The sequence below is a fragment of the Ictidomys tridecemlineatus genome, chromosome 15, assembly GCF_052094955.1.
Source record: "Ictidomys tridecemlineatus isolate mIctTri1 chromosome 15, mIctTri1.hap1, whole genome shotgun sequence".
In the NCBI taxonomy this organism is placed as follows: domain Eukaryota; kingdom Metazoa; phylum Chordata; class Mammalia; order Rodentia; family Sciuridae; genus Ictidomys; species Ictidomys tridecemlineatus.
Window position 1 is genome coordinate 15,052,822 of NC_135491.1, and position 19,911 is coordinate 15,072,732.

A 19,911-nucleotide genomic window follows, 5' to 3' on the forward strand; every position below is an offset into this window, starting at 1 on the left:
GTCTGGGGAGCAGGCTGGGTGCTACCGGCCAACCTGCCAGCTAAGCAGGCGTCTCCTCCAGAATATGATTCATGCAAGAAAGTGACCCTGAATGTTCTGCAGTTTCTCCCCCAGAATGCTCTCCCAGAATGGAGGTGAAGCAATACACTCCCCAACTATAAGCAATGAGCTCCAGGTTCCCTTCTTGAAAAATACCCACTTCCCCTAATATCTCTGCCTTTCAAAAAGGGGTTGGGGGAAAGACACCTCATAAAGACTGTCAGGGAGACCCAGCCTGGAAGCCTTAATGAGGTGCAAAAGGAAATAGAAATTAACTGTGCTAATATTCTTGGGACCTCTCTCCCTAAAGTCACCCGAGCTGCAGAGAGGAGCTTAATCTACGCAATGCCAGCCACGCTCACCACCCCCACCAAATCCTTCCACCGAAAGCCTACTGACCCTGGCAGGTTAAAAGATGGAGGCCAAGCTCCACTGGCTGAGTTCAGCCACTACTTCACTTGCTTGAGCTGAGCGATGCCAAAGTTTTCATGCACCAACTGCGGGGGGGGGGGGGGGGGGGACACGACACGACACACCTGAAACCACATGGACAAAGAAAGGCACAGCCGGGCTCTGCCCGCCTCCTTTCCCACAGGCCAGGATGCAACTGTGGATTTGGGGAAAGCACACCAAGGGCACTACGTTATTTGAGCATGTGAATGAATCTTTTGTTTTTTTAAACATAGTGAAGTATTTCCTGGGATGGGAACTCTTAGGTTCCACAAGCCAGCTCCATGATATTTACCTTTAAACTAGAGCAGCACCTAGAACCCTCAATGTGGCGGGGCAAAATAAACTCTTTCGACAGAACGCTTCTGGGCTACCCTCACTACAGGGACAGCACACAGCCAACTATAGGCACATGCCTCAGATCGCAGCCAGAGAAAACTGCCACCTGAGGAGCCTGGCCCCCCATCCCCAGCGCTATCGGTGGAAGTGACAGGACCCATTCGTGGGGGTTCAGATCCAGAGCCTGGGGACTTGCTATTTACAGGTTCCCAGGCATGGTGGCAAACACATGTAATCCCAGAGACTCAGGGGGCTGAGTGAGGCAAGAGGGTCCCAAGTTTGAGGCCAGCTTCAGCAACCTGACAAGCCCACCTCCAAATTTGGGGGGAAAAAAAAGACATACAAAAGCACTCCGGGTTCGATCCCCAGGTCCCAAAACCAACCCCAAAATAGAATGAGCATGACACCTAACTTCTCAAACCTGAAGCTCCCAGAGACTACTGCTCATTGGGGAGGACCTTAGCGGGCTTCTCCAGAGAGGCAGCCAGGTCGCCAGGTTGCACCAGGGACCTTCTAACACTGCTGCTGGCAACCTGCCCGCTGTCGGGGCAAAGCCCCACCCCTCCTGACACTCACCTCCTTTATGAAAGTTTCCATGACTGACCCCACCGGCCCTTAGTCACCCCTTTCCTCTCCCGGGACAGGGCTAGAGTGCTGTGGCTTGTCGGTGTGCCGCTTAGTGTCCTTCTGAGGTCTCATGTGGCTTTGCTCTCTCCCCAACCACACTGAGCTCCTTGAGAGCGTGGGCCAGGTCTCCGGTTTCTCATACCCCCAAAGGCTCGGCATGGCGCTCCGCTCGCACAGAGGCCCGGCGAGGGCTGCTGGCTGGCCCTGGCGGTCATGTTTCTACCTGAGAGTGGACTCCAGGGCCCACGAAGCCTCCACTCATGTTACACAAGAAGCTGGATGGCTATAAAACACCCACCCACTCTGGTCAGTGGCTCCTCGTTCATCTACCCAGAAGGTGTCTTCCAGGCCTTTACAGTGTGACAGAGAGGCAGTTTCTCACACACACCCCAAAGCCTTTGGATCTGCAGGAATGACATGGAGCAGATCCAGCTCAGCTCAAATGCATAATAGGCCACCCACCATGGAAACTGACAGCTGTGTCCCAAACATGGGTTAGGACTCAATAGAATTTGACAGATTTCCATTTGCCGTACCCTTTTTGCCCATTCTGAATCAATTTTACAAAAGGGAAGCTTTATTTTCGTATTTAAGAGGCTAAGGATACACACACACCCCTCCTACCCTATATGGCTACTTAAAGGTTTCGCGAGTTCTCCAGGGTCCGCTGCGGAGAGCGCAGACCTCGCCATCTCCTCTCTGGGAGGCAGCTGAGCTGGCTCTGCCATTCCAGACCCCTCGCTCCCAGCCACTCCTTTCTACTCTGGGACAGGGAAGATGTTTGCTATCAGATCTCCTTGAGGGTAGGGCAGAGAGAATCCCAGCCTGTATCCACAATATGATCAGGGAACTTAAGTTCTTGCTGGGCACTGCATGCACAGAGGCAGGAGCGTGTACTGATAGCCCCAAGCTCTCCATCAGTGCTCCTCCCTCCCCCAGTAAAAAGCCACATAACTAGTTTGACAAGCTGTGCCTTCAAATAGAGAGCTAAGGCCCAGTGAAAGGCCCAGTGAAATCTACCCGTTCCTGGACTGGCTTCTGAGGGACACAGAAAGCTCAGTATCTCCGGCTGACTCGACTGAACCAGAGCCACTTAGCTCCACCAGATCAAAGGAACGAGGCAGGAACAGCATGGGTGAGCAAGGAGGTGAAGAGCCCAGTTTACGCCAGTTTCAAAAATCAGGCTTCCATGTCTCCCCGTTTTATCAAAAACAACAAACAAAAAAGATGCTTCCTAAAGCAAGTGGCACCTCAGCAGGCAGAAATGGCCTCTTGAGGGATGGAATGGGCTAGAACTTACTCATGTGGTAAAACTCAAGCTCTTTGAGAGTCCCACTACAAAGCCTTGAGGACACAGGCAGTAAAACTCCAGATTCAAAAGTCACCAGGCTTTAATCAAACACAGGTGCCTGCTGCAGCAGTGATCACAGAGATAATTGAGGCTTTTGTCTGGTTTAATGTCTTGCAGTCGGGGTTCCCACTTGGAAGTCTGGCCTCCTGGGGTGGGGGGCCCCCGAGAGGGAAGGGCTGCAGTGCCAGAGCACGAGGCGGCTCGTGGTCCACCAGGCTTCAGACCTCGTCAGCGCTTCCGATGACAAAGCTCTGCTTGGGGCTGTGCCTCTCTTCCCAGCCCCTGCTCCTCAGGGGCACCTCTTGGTTCCCTCTTCCTCGTTTGTAAGGGAACAGCTGAAACGCCATCTCTTCAGAGAGCTTCCGTCCTCTCCCCAAAAGAATCCCCCTGCCCTCACCACCCTCTCCCAGTCCTGCCCACTAGACTACAGCACGTCTGTAACCAGCACCTGGGAAGGCTGAGACAGGAGGATCACAAGTTGGAGGCCAGTAACAGCAACCCAGGGAGACCCTCAGAATCTTAGCAAGACTCTCTCAGAAAACTGCGGACTAGGGATGCAACTCAGTGGTAGGGGTCAATCCCCAGTAATAGCCCCCTAACACCACCGCCAGATGTTATGACCATAAACTTGAAAGTCAGACCATCTAGACTTGAATCCTGGCACTATCATCATGGGTCCTTTTCTGCAGGTGTCCTGCAAGAGTAACAACCTTTACCTTATGAGTTACTCTTCAGTCCACATGAAACACTTGGAATCCTGTCTTACACGGGTAAAATGCTCGCTATTATTACTTAATTCATAGCACATGATTCTGTATGAAAGATCTTGTGTGTTATTTACATGCCTATCTTCCACTAACCTGTGAACTGATCAAGAACACACAGAAAGCAGACGGAAGCTGGTTTGCATTTGGTCATCTCATTTCCAGCCAGTCCCAACTCAGGGAGCTCACTCCTCAAAGACCCTCGCATTTTGACATAATTGAACCCACAGAGCTTGAATTGCTACTTGGAAATCTCATGTTTAAGCTATGCTTGGAATGTCTGATAGGAACATACATTTATTTTTAGGCAAAAAAAAAAATTGTTTCTTAAGCTAACCCTGTGGCCTTTCAGCAGGCCGTATTTGGCAAGGATTGCTATGTGTTTGTTTATTAAAGAGGCTCAAAATCTTCTAAAGTCCAAGGTAGCTGCTCAGAGAGCCCAGTGCACTGTCTTCTTCTGTTGCTGCTCCTCCTTCTTCTTTTTTTTTTTTTTTGTACTGGCGATTGAACCCAAGGTGCTTTACCCACTGAGCTAAAATCCCAGCCCTTTTTATCTTTTATTTTGACATTCGATCTCGCTAAGTTGCTGAGGGAGATCCTCCTGCCTCAGCCTCCCAAGCCACTGGGATTACAGGCATTAGTCTTCTATATTTATGGTCAAAACTTGTTTCCTTTGAATCTCTGCGCAGCAGGAGCTAAGGGTCACAACCCGCTAACCAATCATCTTTAAATTGGTTCACAGTTCTCGACTGACTGAATTCTCTTGCATGAGATGTCCCTTGTCAATGAGTTATGAAAGCTACAAAGGGAAAGGATAAATTAGCTTCAAAAAAATGGCCAAGAAGCCTCGCCCCTAACCAGCCTAAGCATTTCTTCTCACTGGAGACAGTGCTGGGCGACCAAAGCCAACGTCTCTGAAAGACGTCTTGATACAGGCCTTTCTGTTTTATAGAAAGTCAAATTCTACCACAGTCTTGGCAGTGAGGTTCAAATGATCCAAAAAAAAAAAAGTAACTGCCGCATAATCCTGGTGATGTTTACGTCTGGATACCTTCCAGGACTTGAAAATCTAACCATGACCAACCAGCAAACAGCTTGTAAGAAGGGCCGATTCATCAGACTGCCCTTGAGCCAGCCTGGCAAGTCGCTGTTCCCAGACATTTTGAGTTTTGAACTGAGTTTACTTCACAGGCCAGAACAGGAAGACCATACAAGTCTTCAAGCAAAACACGAAACAACAGAGAAAAACTGGCCCTTCCAAATGCAAGCCGGTCAGTAACAGCCAGAGAAGCACTCTGTGAAAGCATCTGATGGCTACCTCAGACATTCGGTTTAAAGGAAAGCCACTCATTTTCTTAAAGGAAAGAAAGTTGGGGGGGGGGGGGTAATAGGGAGGAAAAAAAAAGTTTATTTATTCTCAGAGTTGGGAGGATGTGGATTTTTAACAAAAGTTATTTGCACTTGGGATTTGCTGGGAACTTTAGAGTTCTTTTTAATTTGTCGGTGTTTGTGAAATCAGGCAAAAGACACAGACACATTTTGCCCTGCTATTAAGAAGTCACATAGCTGAGATTCCAACTCTAAATGCCTAGAGAAAAAGCACGTGGCCTGGCCACAAAGCCATCAGATGCTTCAAATGCACACCCTCATCAATAAAGTAGACTGGCCCAACGTCTCCCCAGGGGACAAGGTCCCTCTTTCCCCCACCTGGCAAGGCCAGTGTGCTTGTGGGCATTTTCCTATGAGGCCACCTGGCTGCCCCTTTTTTCTGACCAGTGCTGCCTCTGAATATGGTGGCACTCCCCAAATAATAAGCAGGTGACCTGGTTTTCTTTTTCTTTGTTTGTTAGGTAGGAGAGACTGAATGCAGGGGCGCTTTATCACTGAGCTACGTCCCCAGCCCCTTTTAGTTTTTGAGACAGGGCCTCACTAAGTAATTGAGGACTCCAATAAGTTGCTGAGGCCGTCCTTGAACTCTGGATCCTCCTGCTTCAGCCTCTAAGAGGCTACTGCGTGTGGTGAGACTGTGTTTTCTTGGTGATAGCAACTAAATACCTGTTATTCACTCCCAGATTACATTCAGGGCTATAAGCACTTATGTATTAACCTTCACATGCGCACATACCAAGGCCCTGATGACACTGATTGAAGTCAGCCTCTAGCACTGCCCTTGGCCTTGGTAATGGAAGGTCTGTCATTCCCATAGAGATATGCAAGCTGTGGACCTTCTTATTGTGACATTCCTCAAGCAACATCCCAGCGTGGCTGGATGCTGAAACCATCGCAAGCTTCCTCCCATGATGTTTCTCGTAACCTCAAATTGGCCTTCTCTACCATCAAACCAGAATGTGTGAGAGAGAGCGAGAGAGAACACTGCATCCATTTCCCTTCCTGCTGTGCCCTCCTTCTGGAGGGCTGCTAATTAAGACATTCTTAGAACTGGATCAGTCATTACTACTCAGGAGGTAAGATATAGAAACTTTGCATCTTGGGCTTTTTGGAGATTAAAGAACCAAATGTGCTCCCTTCAGGCTCAGAGGAGGAGGAGAAAGGCAATACGGGCCGCCTCCAATCCACTGCGGCTTCCACCCACTCTTAAAAGCCATTGGGGAGGGAAGAGACGAAAAGAAAAAGCCACTAGAAAGCCAGCGAAAGGCACCGCTCAGCCCCACACCTTTGGGGGAAAACTTTAAAAAGCATAAAACAAACCACAATGTCGTCTTTATTCCTGCCTAAAGCAGAAGACACAAAGGCTATTGTATTGCTGGAGCTCCGCATCCCGCCAGTGGCGCACCCTTGCCAGAACTTCCCAGGATGTGCTCGGCAAGGCAGTGACTGCTGCTTCCAGGACAGTCACAGTTCCATTGAGAGACAAAGAATCCCTCTGCTCTGATATTTGGAAGACAAACATTTAAATAAGGTTTCAGAAGGTAGGGTTCACACACCAGGTGGGCAGCAGCGGGGCAGCCAGACCTAAGGTATGTGAGAGGCCACCGGAGCCTCAGGAAGAAGCTGAGGAAGGGCAAGTGAGCAGCCCACCATGCCGCAGGAATGCACAACGTGGCCTGGTGTCACAAAACCCCCAAAGCCCTAACATTTGAAAGCAAAGATGAGTCAAGGATCGCCAATCACCAGCAGTGTGTTAGAGCCTGGTGTGGTGGGAGCATGCGCAAAGCAAGGGGTGTGTACTCCCCTGCCTACCTCTAGAAACCCTGCCAGGGTCAAGAGGGATAGTTTTGTTGTTGCTGTTTTTTCCCCCAAATGCTTCATGGGCTCATGGAGATTTTTAAGGAGTATCCACACCCTACATTAAATCTTGACTCACATTGAGGATCTTATTCCTTTTGATTCACTAGTAACCTGATGTCTGGGCTGGGGTGCAGCTAATTGTAGAGCTTGCCTAGCGTGCGTGAGGCCCTGGGTTCCATCCTCAGCACCACACACAAAGGTAAACTATGAGGACTTCACAGAGAACGTCTGTTTGGTACTGGTAGGTCTTCAGCACCTCACCAACACCTGCCAATCCCCCCTTTTTTTTTTATTTGTTTGATACCAAGGATTGAACCCAGGGACACTTTACCACTGAACCACATCTCCACCCTACCCCTTTTTTCCGGTAGGGGTGCCAGGGATTGAACTCAGGGGCACTCAACCACTGAGCCATATCCCCAGCCCTATTGTGCATTTTACTTAGAGACAGGGTCTCACTGAGTTGCTTAGTGCCTTGAAATTGCTAAGGCTGGCTTTGAACTCACCATCCTCAGGTCTCAGCCTCCAGAGCTGCTGGGATTACGGGTGTGTGCCACCGTGCCCGGCCCCAGCTCCTTTTTAAATATTTCATTTAGAGACATTTAGAGAAAGGGTCTCACTGAGTTACTTAGGGCCTCCCTAAATTGCTGAGGCTGGCTTTGAACTCATGATCCTCCTGCCCCAGCCTCCTGAGCCACTGGGATTACAGGTCAGCACCACCACACCTGGCCCAATCTGCCTTTTAACAAAGGGAGCAGGCCTTAGGCCAGAGTCTTCAGCAAGATAGCACCTAGGTAGAATTTAACAACCCTGTTTTGTTCTCAGTGTGTTTATTTTTGCAGTTGTCTTCTAATTATGGCCAGGGAAGCTGACTTTTCCCTTTACCCATGATTGACACTTAACTTTTCCTTTTAAAATGCAAGTTTAAAAATTCAAATTGACTTAAAAATACGTATTAAGCATGTAAAAGTAAAAGCAAGTATGGAAAAAAATCACACCCCAAATTAGAAAGCACAGAGATCCTTGCCAGGAGAATGCTCTGACTGGATAACCATCATCCCTCCTAGAAATGCAGAACGGTCCCCCCTTTCTTGGTGGGTGTTGGGGGTGGGGAGTCATCCCAGGCAGACAGGAGCCAGCACAGCAACAGGTGGCAAATAGCAAATCCCAAGTAAATTCAATCCCCTGGCTTTTAGATAACACTTCAATAAATCACATCTAAGAAAAAGGGCACTGGCCTCTTGCAGAGTAAATGCTGCTTCAACTAAATGGAAGGCAACAAGCTGCACCCACCAGTTCTTAGAGGCTTTCCATGGACATTCCAAGCTGATGCCTCTGTTGTTTACAGGGAAAAAGAGGAGGGGGAGGGAACACGAGAGAACACCACCAAAAAAGGCACAAGACCAAGACCAATGTCTCGGGGATTTTTATAATCCCAGGGAGACTGCTACTTGGATAAAACTTCCCAAGCACTGATGTAAGGACACTCTTGCCTGTTAAATATATGCAGAGATCCCAGCCAGCTGGCTTAGCCGCCCCTCCCCCTAAGATCGCTCTTTAAACTGAAGCTGGAATGAATTTAAAACGGTTCTGTTCCTCTTGGATTCATTGAACCTTACACTCCTGGATACCTGGGATCCAGCCTAAAATGTAACTCATCAACCTTCACGGAAAGTGATACTTGTGCTACTTTCAGATACTTTATAACAAATCCTGGAGGCTTCCCTGCAACACTGTGAAACTAAGTTTCCTTGTAACTCTTCTTTGATCTTTCAAAGTTTAAACCACCCTAAAGGAGACTAATCTTGAGCTCTCAAACTACCAGTGGGATAAAGACTTCTTTTACACTTCCACAGAGATGGTGTTGGTGTGGGTTTCGGCTCATGCAGACTTCCGACTCCCCGTTTCAGCTCCCTGGCCACTGAATTCCCAGGTTGCTATCACTAGCCTCCTATTTCCATGAAAAAAGAAAATCTTGAATGAGGTAACCCGAGCATTGCCGTAAAGTAAATACACAAAGAAAGGGAACAGAAGCAAACTGAGGGCAGGGAGCAGAATGTGACTGCTGAGCACATGGCCAGGGAAGAGATCAACATGTTGATATTTTGGCTGTTCAAAAAACTTGAATGAGCAAGTGGTACCAAAGCAAACAGCTGTTCACTTAATTTTTTTTTTTTTTTTTTTGGCCTTTCTCTCCTTCAAAAGATACAAGCAGCAGCAAGGGAACCATTTTTTAAAGGACAATCCTAAAAACTGTCAAAGGCTTGTGCAATTCCCAGGACACTATAAATCAGTACCGTCAACGCCCACGGCGCTCATCTACAGCCTCCATTCCTCAGGCCTTCCCAGATCAATTCTTCCTTGGCCCCACTCTCCTGGCTGCCACCCACTGGTCGGCACTGCCAGATGACCTGTGCTGCACACTGGGGGACTGCTGAAGAGGAGCACGGGCTGCATGTGTGTTCTCAAGGTGGAACTCATGCTCACTCCAGAAGCTCCACCAGGAAGCCAGACTCTTCCCTGCTCCTTCTGTCACCTGACTAAGACCACCTGTTCAAAGTGCAAGTCTACTTTTTTTTTTTTTTTTTTTTTTTTTTTTTGTCCTGGGGAGTAAATCCAGCAGGACTCAACCACAGAGCCACATCCCCAGCCTATTTTGTATTTCATTTAAAGACAAGGTCTCAGGGCCTTACTAAGTTGCTGAGGCTGGCTTTGAACTTATGATCCTCCTGCCTCAGCCTCTGGATCCCCTGGGATTACAGGCGTGTACAGTTTTAACTGACCTCCTTAAGATGTCTCACCTAGATAGGAACAGGAAGACCCACCCTTGCTCCCTGGGCTGTTTTCCTCCACTTTCCCCACACAAGGCCAGGCAATCGGTTGCCATTAAAGGAAAGCCTGTAGCACAGGTTCCGACAGGAGGGTGAGTCAGGCCCAGCTGCCCAAGCAGCCTCCCTTTGGTCTTGGAAGCCAGAAACAGGGAGGGTGTTTCTAAAGGCAGAGGGTGATCCTGGCCCACGCCCTGAACCGCCTAGGATCAGGTGAAGTGGCAGGCCCCACTCCCCTGGCCACAACAGGATCTCAGCTCTGAGTGCAAGTGACCCTGTGCTCCCAGGCCGGCCTCCCACACCTACTTCTTCAGTCATTAGGAAAATTAGATTCCAAAACACATTCTCCAGGAGAAGGAGGGAGGGAACAGAACAGGAGCAGCTGAGGGACTGAAGCACTTCCCCTCCCCTCTCCCAGGAGGGCAAGTTCACAGTCTCATTTCTAGAGACAACTAAGTTTGGTTACCTTTTTTTTTTTTTTTTTAAGTATGTTATTCAATTTTGACAACTGCTAAGGACCTCTTAGTCTTAGCCAGATCCTAAGAGGCAAGCAATTAGAATAACGGAACAAAATAACAGATGGCTACTTTGGGGCCTCCACCATGAGCCTAAAAAAAAAAATGTAAAAACAAAAAAAACAAACAAAAAAAAAAAGACTTACTTGGAGAAAGACAAAACACCGTCAGAACTTCCAAATAATTAACTTACACCGAATACAGCCCAAGCCAAAGGTCAAGGTCTAAACACTCAGGCCCTGTAAATAGTGATGTTTCAATGACCACACAAGTTTAGCAAGCAAGGCCTTTCCCTTTGCTGCTATGAGAAGTTTTGGGGTAACTGTCAAGAGACCTCACCCCTCCATGAGAGCAGGAGTTGGCAGGGCTACTCAGGCCCCTTTAGAAATTGAGAGAGGGAACTGCAGACTGTAATTACTCAAGAATTTACTCCCAGCTACCAGAGAGGCTTAGGCAGAAGGATCATCTGGGCCCAGGAGTTTGAGAACAGCCTGGGCAACTCAAGACCCTGGCTCAAAAAAGAAAAACAAATAAATAAACGAATAAGTAAGTCAGAATTTTTCTCAAAGACCAGACCAATCCTCCAATCCCCCAGAGAACACTCAAGGCCTTCCCATGTAAAAACTGTTGCATAACCTACTTATTAGATAATGCCTTGATTAGTATTTAGAGGAACAAAACTATAAACTTCCCTAGGTATGTTATAAAGCCTTTTGAAAAGTAACTCAGAGAAAGGCTCATGAATGGAAACATGGTGCCCAAGTCCCGTTCTGTTTTAAAGGATAATAAATACAGATGAGTTTTTAAAATTCGTACTGTCTTGGTTATAGGGCCCTAGGAGTCAGGTAGAGGGAGACACATACCCTGACTCAGGCCAATCCCTGCTTGCACTGTTCTGGACATAGACTTTTGTCCAGGACACTTATGTGAGTATATGTGTACAGGAAACTCTCTCTCTGTGCCAGTGTCTGGCCTTGGAGGCAAGAAGGGCAATGTGTTGTTCACTAAAGTGACACTGCAACATAAAAAAAAGTCCAGCAAGCTCCGCATACCCCTGTCATCACAGGGACTCAGGAAGGTGGGGCAGGAGGACTGTAAGTTCGAGGCCAGCCTGGGTAACTTTGGGAGATCCGGCCAGTCTGTTGTGGGTGGGGAGATTCTCTTACATGGGACGGAAAGAACACTAGCGGGTGTATTCCCTCGCCTCACTCCTTCACCCATGTCATAATGGATTCCTGCTCCAGAGCGGGAAAGGGCAGAGCTGAAACAACACTTTCCCCCTAAAGAAAGCTAGGCGTGAATATTTGCTAGGGTAGGTATAAAGCAGGACGTGCTAGAACCTGGCCCTTCCTGAGAATCTAAAGCAGCTGGTATTGGAGGTCGTGAGCCAGCTTTTCCCTCAACTGTGCTGGCCAGGAGGAAGGCAGTTAGGAAGTAGGAGGAGACAGTGACACATGCAGCAAGGCTCTGGATTCCGGTGAGTCCTGGTTCCCACCCAGGGTCTGAATGTGCCCAGCCTCGCCCTGAGGCCAAGGGAGGCCAAGGGAGACTATGACCACGAGCAAGCACACACCCTAACTCCCAGGAGGGAGTGGAGAGCTAGCAAAGGGAGGCACTGCCAAGTGGGAGACAGAAAGAGGGAAGTCCTGCTACAACACCTGAGAAAACAGGGACAGGAGGTCTCCCAGAGGAAGACAGACCACTCAAAATCAACCCCTGGCTCCCTGATCCCCTCCCGACTTTCCAAGTGCCTTGGCAACTCTCAACCTTTTTCCACCTGGCACTGATTTGGGCAATAAAGTACTGTACTCCAGCCTAGAACTCCCCTTTTCCCTCAAAAGGCATTTTTATGTCAGCAATCTCTATAGGACCACCCTGCAGCAGGTGGAGCAATGGAGGACAACACCCCCACCAAGCCGCTGCCACTCTCCACCCTCATTATGACAGATGAGGACATTCACGCTGACGTTGGTAATTTAGCCAAGGTTATGCCAGGCCCCACCTCAGGCTGCCCTGGAACGGCTGCTCCTCCACCCTCACCCTCCAGACTGGGCAGCCTGCGCCGTCCCAAGCACCAGCTCGCACCTGCAAAGGGCTTCCATCACTCTCTGTGCATACCCCCTGAGTTGGCCTGTGGTCCTGAAAAATCTCCCCCAGACCTACTAGGACCTGGCCCTTCCTGAGAATCTACAGTAGCAGGTATTAGAGGAACTCAGAGTCCTTTCCCCAAGTCCCAACTGCACACAGTCCACCTTTGCGGAATCTCCAGAGGAACTCTCTCTATCCCTTCTCCTTTGAGGAGACAGACTGCCTGGGAGATGGGGGGTCTTGCCCAAGGCCACAGAGACCTCAGCAAGAAACCTGGAAAGAAAGCCCAGGCCTCCAGAACACATTAAAAGCTTCTAAATTCGAGTACCTCCGCCCTCTTCCCAGCGACTCTGCTGAGCAGCCCCCTCCCCAGGCCGCCCACTCGGCACCTTCTTTCTTTAGCTCTCCCTGCACACACTCAAACCTCTTATGTCACTAAGAGCTCCCCCTCTCAGCCACGCTGATTATCCACCCCACACACCAACACCTTCCCGGCCTCCTACTTACTTCTGACCTCCCTTTCACTACTGTGCGCCCCCCCTAAGTTGTTTCCACACCCCAAAACACACTCACTATGGAATTCCTTCACCTCTCCTCCCCAACCCCGTCAAAAAAGACACAATTCTGGGGACACTCTCTTCTCCCCAACCTGTTCCCCCATTCCTTCCTCAGTTTATCCATCATCCTAAGGAGACTTTCATTTTCCTAAACTCACCTCCCTCCCACCATCCGCCATTCCAGCTCACGGTCCCTCCCACCGTCCTCACTTTGCCCAGACCCCATCAAGCCAGGCTCTCCAACCCAGGACTGGGCTTTTCAGCCTCCCATCAATGCTCCAAACCCCCCCCTGTGTCCCCCATGGCTTTCCCTTCCATCAACTCCCCTTCCAGTTGTCTTCCTCTTCCCTTTAGAATGGGATACCCCAAATAAATCTCATCCCCTTTAAAAACCTCTTATTCACAAGTCCCTAACTCCTCCCCTGAGTACCCTAGTCCCCAGTCCCCCCAGACCTCCTCAGCACTCCTATCCACCCTCACACCCCATATCCGTGTCTTTTCACACCTTTCTTGCTTAGCCTTGCATCTCCCCAGACTCCCTAAGCCTCCCCCAATTCTTCACACCTCACAGTCCCTTTCTGGGTCCCCCCACTCTATCTTCAGACTTCCTGGTTCTTAGTGTCCTTTAGAACTCCCTCACCCTAAAGCTCCCCCCATTCCAATCTCTGACTTTCGGCGCTTCGAATAATCCCCTCCACACTCGGGCTCCCGGGTCCCACATTCTAGTCTGGCCCACGCATTCCCTTCCCAGGCCCCATGTCTCCCCTTAGCCCTCCCAATCCATTCTGCGACCCTGCAGTCCTGCCTCAGGTCCCAATTCCATTTCAGCTTCCCCAGTCCTCGCCCCGGTTCCAATTCCCCGCCCAGACCCTCCGATTCTTCACTAGGCTTCCAGATTCCTTTTTGCAGATTCCCATATTCCCTACCCCGGCGCCAATTTTTGCAGATTCCCAATTCCTTCCTCAAGCTTTAAGATTCCTCTTTGGGACTCCAAAGCCCTTCCTGGGCCCGCCAATTCCTTTTCAGCACCCCCAATTCCCATCACAGACCCCCTAATTCCCTCCAGGACCTCCAATCCCCTTCCCATCCCCCCCAGGAAGACCCCCTCCAGCCCGTCCGGCCCGAGGGCCGCGCACCTTGCGCTGCTGTTTCTCCCAGGCCGGGTCCAACAGCAGGTCTCGGTCCCAGTCGTCCTCCTGGGCCATGTAGTCGCCCATGCCACCCCCGCCGCCAGCACCATTGCCCCCGCTGCTGGGGCCGTACTGGTACGACTGGTTCGCCGCGTGGTAGTCCACCATTCCGCCGCCTCTCGCTCTCCCACCAGCCGGTCCGCTCCCGCCTCAGCTCCCGCCCCTATGCCGGAGCCTCCGCCGCTGCTGCTGCTGCTGCTTTAGCTGCTTCAGCCCGCCCTCCGCCGGCGCCTGCGCACTGCCCGCCGCGCCTGCGTACCGAGCCGCCGCCGCCGCCCTCCCGCGCGCGCGCACCTGATGAATTGATACCACCCACCCGGAGCTCGGCGCCTGCGCAGTTCACCTGCTCCGCCACTCGAGTACGTGAGCGCGCACGTCATTCGCGTTGTGGGCGGGGCCAGAGTCATGAATGAATCATCGGTTCTTCACCGTTCCGGCTCGAGAATGTACTCCCCGTTGGGCAACGCCGAACACAACAAGTGTTTATCGAACGCCTGCTGTGTGCCAGGCTGTGTTTTATGCAATAAAGACAGAACGAAATGTTAAGAAAATGTGCATAGTGCAGGGCGCGATGGCGCTCTCCTGTAACCCCAGCTACTCTGCAGGCTGAGGCAGGAGGATCCCAAGTTCACAGGCAGCCTCAGCAATTTGGCGAGGCACCAAGCAACTCAGAGAGACGCTATCTCAAAATAAAAAATAATAGGGGCTGGCGTTGTGGCTCAGTGGTCAAACGCCCCTGAGTTCAATTTCCAGTAACAATTTTTTTTTTTTTAATAAAGGTGATGTGGGGTGCTGAGGATATAGATCAATGGTAGAGCGCTTGCCAAGCGTGTGCGAGGCCCTGGGTTCAACCCCAGTACCAGGAAGGAAAAAAAGTATATAGTATATTCCAACACTGTGGCCCAAAGTCAAGCATAACTGAATGTAAATGAAGTACTCAGAGTAGGCTTCACGGAGAAGCCACACATTTGTCTGTTTTGGGGCACTGGGGGTTGAACCCAGGGCACTTTAATACTGAGCTATATCCCCAGTTCATTTTTCATTTCATTTTGATGTAGGGTCTAAATTGCCCAATCTGACCTCAAACTTGTGATCCTCCAGCCTCAGCCTTCTGATTTGCTAGAATCACAGGCCTGTGCCCCAACACCTGGCAAAGGACGGCATTTGCACAAGGACCTCAAGGATTTATAAAATGGTCATGGAAGTTAGATTGGAATAGGTACCAGCAAAGTGAGAAGGCAGAGGATTTGGGGGCTTGGCTACCTTCATTATTCATTCAACAAACAATTAATGAAAACCTACTCTGTGCCACATACCATTCTTGGCCTCTGTATAGTGAAGAGCATGATATACCTGGTCAGTTCTCAAGTGGCTATCATTATAGTGGAGAGGGCAACAATAAATAAGCAAACAAATACAGATAAATGATATTGCAGCTGGGGGTGGTGGTGCATGTCTCTAATCCCAGCAGCTCAGGAGGCTGAGGCAAGAGGAATACAAGTTCAAAGCCAGTCTTAGCAACAGTAAGGCTCTAAGCAACTCAGTGAGGCCCTATCTCTAAATAAAATATAAAAATGGGCTGGGGATGTGATTCAATAGTTGAGTGCCCCTGAATCCAATTTCTGGTACCCCCCCAAAAAAATTATATTGCCACATTAACAGGCATCTCAAATATAAATAGTGCACACCTGTTATCCCAGCAACTCAGGAGGCTGAGGCAGGAAGATTGCAAATTCAAAGCCAGCCTGAGCAACTTAGCAATACTCTGTCTCTAAATAAATAAATATTTTTTTTTAAGAGAGAGTGAGAGAGAGAGGGGGACAGAGAGAGAGAGAGAATTTTAACATTTATTTATTTTTTCTTAGTTCTCGGTGGACACAACATCCTTGTTGGTGTGTGGTGCTGAGGATCGAACCCGGGCCGCACGCATGCCAGGCGAGCGCGCTACCGCTTGAGCCACATCCCCAGCCCTAAATAAATAAATATTTAAAAATAAAAGTTAAAAAGGGCTGGGGATGTAGCTCCATGGTTAAACACCACTGGGTTCAATCCCCAGTACTGGTGGCGGGGCGGGGGAAACTGTGTTCCTGAGTTTAATTGATCTGCCCCCCAAACCAGATCACCTTGCAGTGCTCAGTTAATGGCATTCCCATCTTTCTGGCTATTTAGAAAAGCCTCACTCTCCTGTCCTACCTGCAGACAGTTCTCTGGGAAATTTTGTCATTACATTTTCAAAGTACATGCAGAACCCATCCACTTCAGAGCCCTATCCTGGTTCTGTCCACCCTCACTCATGTTCCTTTGGACCTCTGCAGCAGTCTCCTCCCTGTACCCAGCCCCCAGCCCGCATCCTTGCATGCTCTTTCCTGTAAGGAGCCAAGTGATGCCCTGAGAGCCTGAGTCAGACCATGTCCCTCCCTCCTTTGCTCAGAACCCACACTCAGAGGAAAAGCAAAAGTCAAGGAAAGGAGGAAAAGACGCAGAGGAGCCTGCGGGGCCCTGCCTGGCCCAGCCCAGATTTTGTAACAGTTCAAAGTCCTGGGGCTTCAGCCAGACCTGGGTCTTCCGTGTCCTGGTCCCCACAGCTCCTAGCTCACCCCCTCTCCCCCTAGCTTGCTGACCTTGCTGTTCCTTCAACATGCCAGGCTCCACCCTCAGCCTCAAAGCCTTTGTACTTGGTGACATGTTGTTACCACTGCCTGACACACTTTCCCCAGATTCTGGATCTTCGTGGCCTATGGCACCTTCTTTTGCAGGTCTCTGCAGAAATGTTTCCTCCTCTGCAAGTGCTTCCCTGACCACTTTATGTAAAATGGCATCCTGGGGCTAGGGGGTGAGCCAGGGGTAGAGCACTTGCCTCGTCCTGCACCTTTGTCTACAGTACCTCACCATCTACACACCACCCGACATATTCCCCGCCTTGTGTCTTGTGCATTTCTTCCCCAAGAATATCAGCCCACAAGGGAGCAGGTCTTGTTTTGGTCCCTGCTGTATGCCTGGTCCCTGAAGCAGTATCTGGTGGAGTAGGAGTTCTGAATGAATGGGCTTAAAGCATGGTGTAGAATTTGATATATATATATATTTAAGTGGTGCTGGGGACGGAATCCAGGGCCTCTCACATGATGGGCAAGTACTCTACCAGTGAATTAAACCCTTATCCCAGAATTTTATTCTAAATGCAATGGGAAGATGAGATTTTCAGTAAGAGGCTGGGATGTTATTCAGCTGTTCACGAGGCCCTTTGGCTGCATGAGGGCCACAGAGTGGAGAAGTTCAAGCACAGAGAGCCCAGAGAGGGGGCTGCTGTAATATCAGGGTGGAGCTGGACAGGACTAGGGCCAGAGCACAATGCCATAGAAGGAGACATGGAAAGATTTGGGAAAGTGAAGCTTATTATACTGCCATATATTTGGCCTTGTTGGGGGAATCAGGGCGGCTTCCAGGTTTGGGACCTGAGGAAACAGGGAAGTATGCAACCAAGTGTGAACTTTATTGAAGTAGGAAGAAAATGAGGGGAATGGCTGTTGGGAAGGTGAAGTATTTGAGTTAAACTACAACAAAGAACTGAAAATGAGCTGAGCATGGTGGCACATGCCTTATAAACTCAGTCATTTGGGAGGCTGAGGCAGGAGGATCGCAAGTGTGAGACCAGCCTCAGCAATTTAATGAGACCCTCAGCAACTTAGCAAGACCCTGTCTCAAAATAAAAAATAAAAGGACTAGGGATGTAGCTCAGCAGTAAAGTGCCCAAGTTCAATTCCCAGCACCAATGAACATATACTGTGTGACAGGAAGGGATTCTGTGCAAGTCCAATTATCCTGTCCCCCTGTTCCACAGGCATGTGAAGGACACCAACAGTAAGCAGCCCCAATTGCGGCTTGTTTTCCCAGGGGATGCAGACCTGGCTGAAGCTCCCAGGCCTTTTTGCTGCTCCCCAAGCTGGGCTGGGGCGGGGCAGCCTCCACCTGCCTCATTTGAACTCAGGACTCTGGCACTGATCTTGGTGAGGAAGGTTGGGGACAGGGATGTTCCTCAGGTGCAGAGCCACCAGTCTCTCCCTACCTGCTCGTGGTGGATACTGAAGCCTCCCAGACCAAAGGCCCAGAGCTGGAGCAGGTGACCCCAGCCAGTGAGGTCCTCTGATTGCCAGCCTTGGGGCTACACCTGGCAGCCATCTGCGGACAGTGTAGTGGTACAGCTGGCAGGTCTAAAGGTCCCAGGGAGGGGGGTCCAAGGGGGCAGGAAGGGGCCAGACGGGGGTCTAGTTCTCCATTTCTATACCACTGAAACTTCAGTCAGAACTAATGCTGTTCCATAACTATTGCTGTGTGGCTTTTTGGTGCTGGGGACCAAACCCAAGGCCTCATACATGTCAAGCCTGTACTCTACCACCGAGCTACTCTCCCAGCTCCTGTAAACAATTTTTTGCCATTGTCATCGTTATTGAAATATCAGGGATCAAATCCATGGTTCTTTACTGAATACAACCCCACTTTTTTTTTTTTATTTGTACCAGGGTTGAACTTAGGGCATCCCTAGCCCTATTTTATATTTAGAGAGGGTCTCACTGAGTGTTAGTGCCTGTTTTGCTGAGGCTGGCTTTGAACTCGCAATCCTCCTTCCACCTCCTGAGCCACTGGGACTACAGGCGTGCCCGAACCCTTTTTGAGACAGGGTCTCACTAAATTGCCCAGATGGCCTTGCACTTACTATCCTGCCTCAGCTTCCCAGACTGCTGGGATTAGAGGTGGACCACAGGGCCCAGCCTCCACACCACTGTTGCAGCTAGAACAGCAGCCCCGAGCCAAAGCAGGAACAGGAACAATCACCAGAATGGAATTTGGAGAGAGCGATATGTTTATGAACTCTCGTAGGTGCCAAGTCTGTCCTGAAGTCTTTGGAGGCGTTAATTCACAACTTGAGAAGGGGCACAAACCCCAGGCACAGGAGAGGTGAACCAACATGCCCAAAAGCCACGAGGCTGAGCCCAGGCAGTCTTTAGCTACTGTCAGCTGCTCAGAAGACGCCCCGTGGAGTGAGAGCAGGCCTGACACAGCTTCTGAAGGTCGTTCCTTTTTTTTTTGGTACTAGGGACTGAACTGTGAACCTAGGGGTGCTATACCACTAAAATACATCCCCAGGCCTAATTATCTTTTAAAATCTGTTAAATTGCTGTGGGCCTCACTAAATTGCTGTGGGTGGCCTTGACTTGTGATCCTCCAGCTTCAGCCTTCTGTCACTGGGATTACAGGTGTTAACCACGTCAGACGGCAAGGTCCTTCGTTCTCTCCTCATGCAGAGTGGCCATGGCTAGATTTACATGTTGTCTCCTACATGATGGCTCCTGTCAAATAGGTGCCTGGTGATTGTCCCCACACAGAAGGGGTATCTGAATAATCTGCACAGTCCTGTGGGTGGGAGGTAGCTCCCAGTCCTCTTTCATCCCCCCCCCTGGCTCCACAGTTGCATAAGCAAACGTTCACTGTGTCCCCAGGGTCAGGACACTTCCTAGTTCCTGGTGCCTGCACAGGTCTGGAACCCGGAGCAAAGGTGCCAGCCCCACCCTGGCTCCCCAGGACAAGTCCCTAGGAGGAATGCACAGGGCCGGGTAGCCAAGCGCTGGTGCCCTGCTGCCTCTCCGCAGGCAAAGCTCACAGGCAAGATGGCTCCGCGTCTCCCCTGAGGCTGGATCACCACCATGGCATTTCAGTTCCTCCACCTCCCCAGGACAGGCTCAGGGCGGCTGGTCACTGCCAGAACACCTGGAACGCTTGTGTGCCCCACGAGAATGAAAGTCACTCTGCTAGGGATTAAGTGACATGAGCTAGGACTCAGGGAGGATGACTGCCTGGCTCTGACACTTTGCTCTGAGGAGCAAGTCCCAAATGTCTGGTGAAGTCTCCCCACAGAAGG

At 50.1% G+C, this 19,911-nt stretch overlaps 1 protein-coding gene across 6 annotated transcripts in view; it reads right to left on the reverse strand.

Moving 5' to 3' along the window:
- The window catches only part of Actn4 (actinin alpha 4), a 69,805-nt gene extending 55,554 nt beyond the window's left edge, over nucleotides 1-14,251 (reverse strand). For 3 of the 6 annotated variants that reach the window (XM_040279845.2, XM_021720369.3, XM_021720367.3), the window contains exon 1: nucleotides 13,944-14,249. In XM_040279845.2, the coding sequence (XP_040135779.1) occupies nucleotides 13,944-14,105 (162 nt within the window). In that variant the 5' untranslated portion in view covers nucleotides 14,106-14,249. Of the gene's footprint in view, nucleotides 1-13,943 lie in introns of all 6 variants that reach the window. The other 3 variants (XM_021720368.3, XM_021720366.3, XM_005340503.5) reach the window with 3 other exon arrangements.
- Between the last annotated feature and the right edge of the window lie 5,660 nt (nucleotides 14,252-19,911).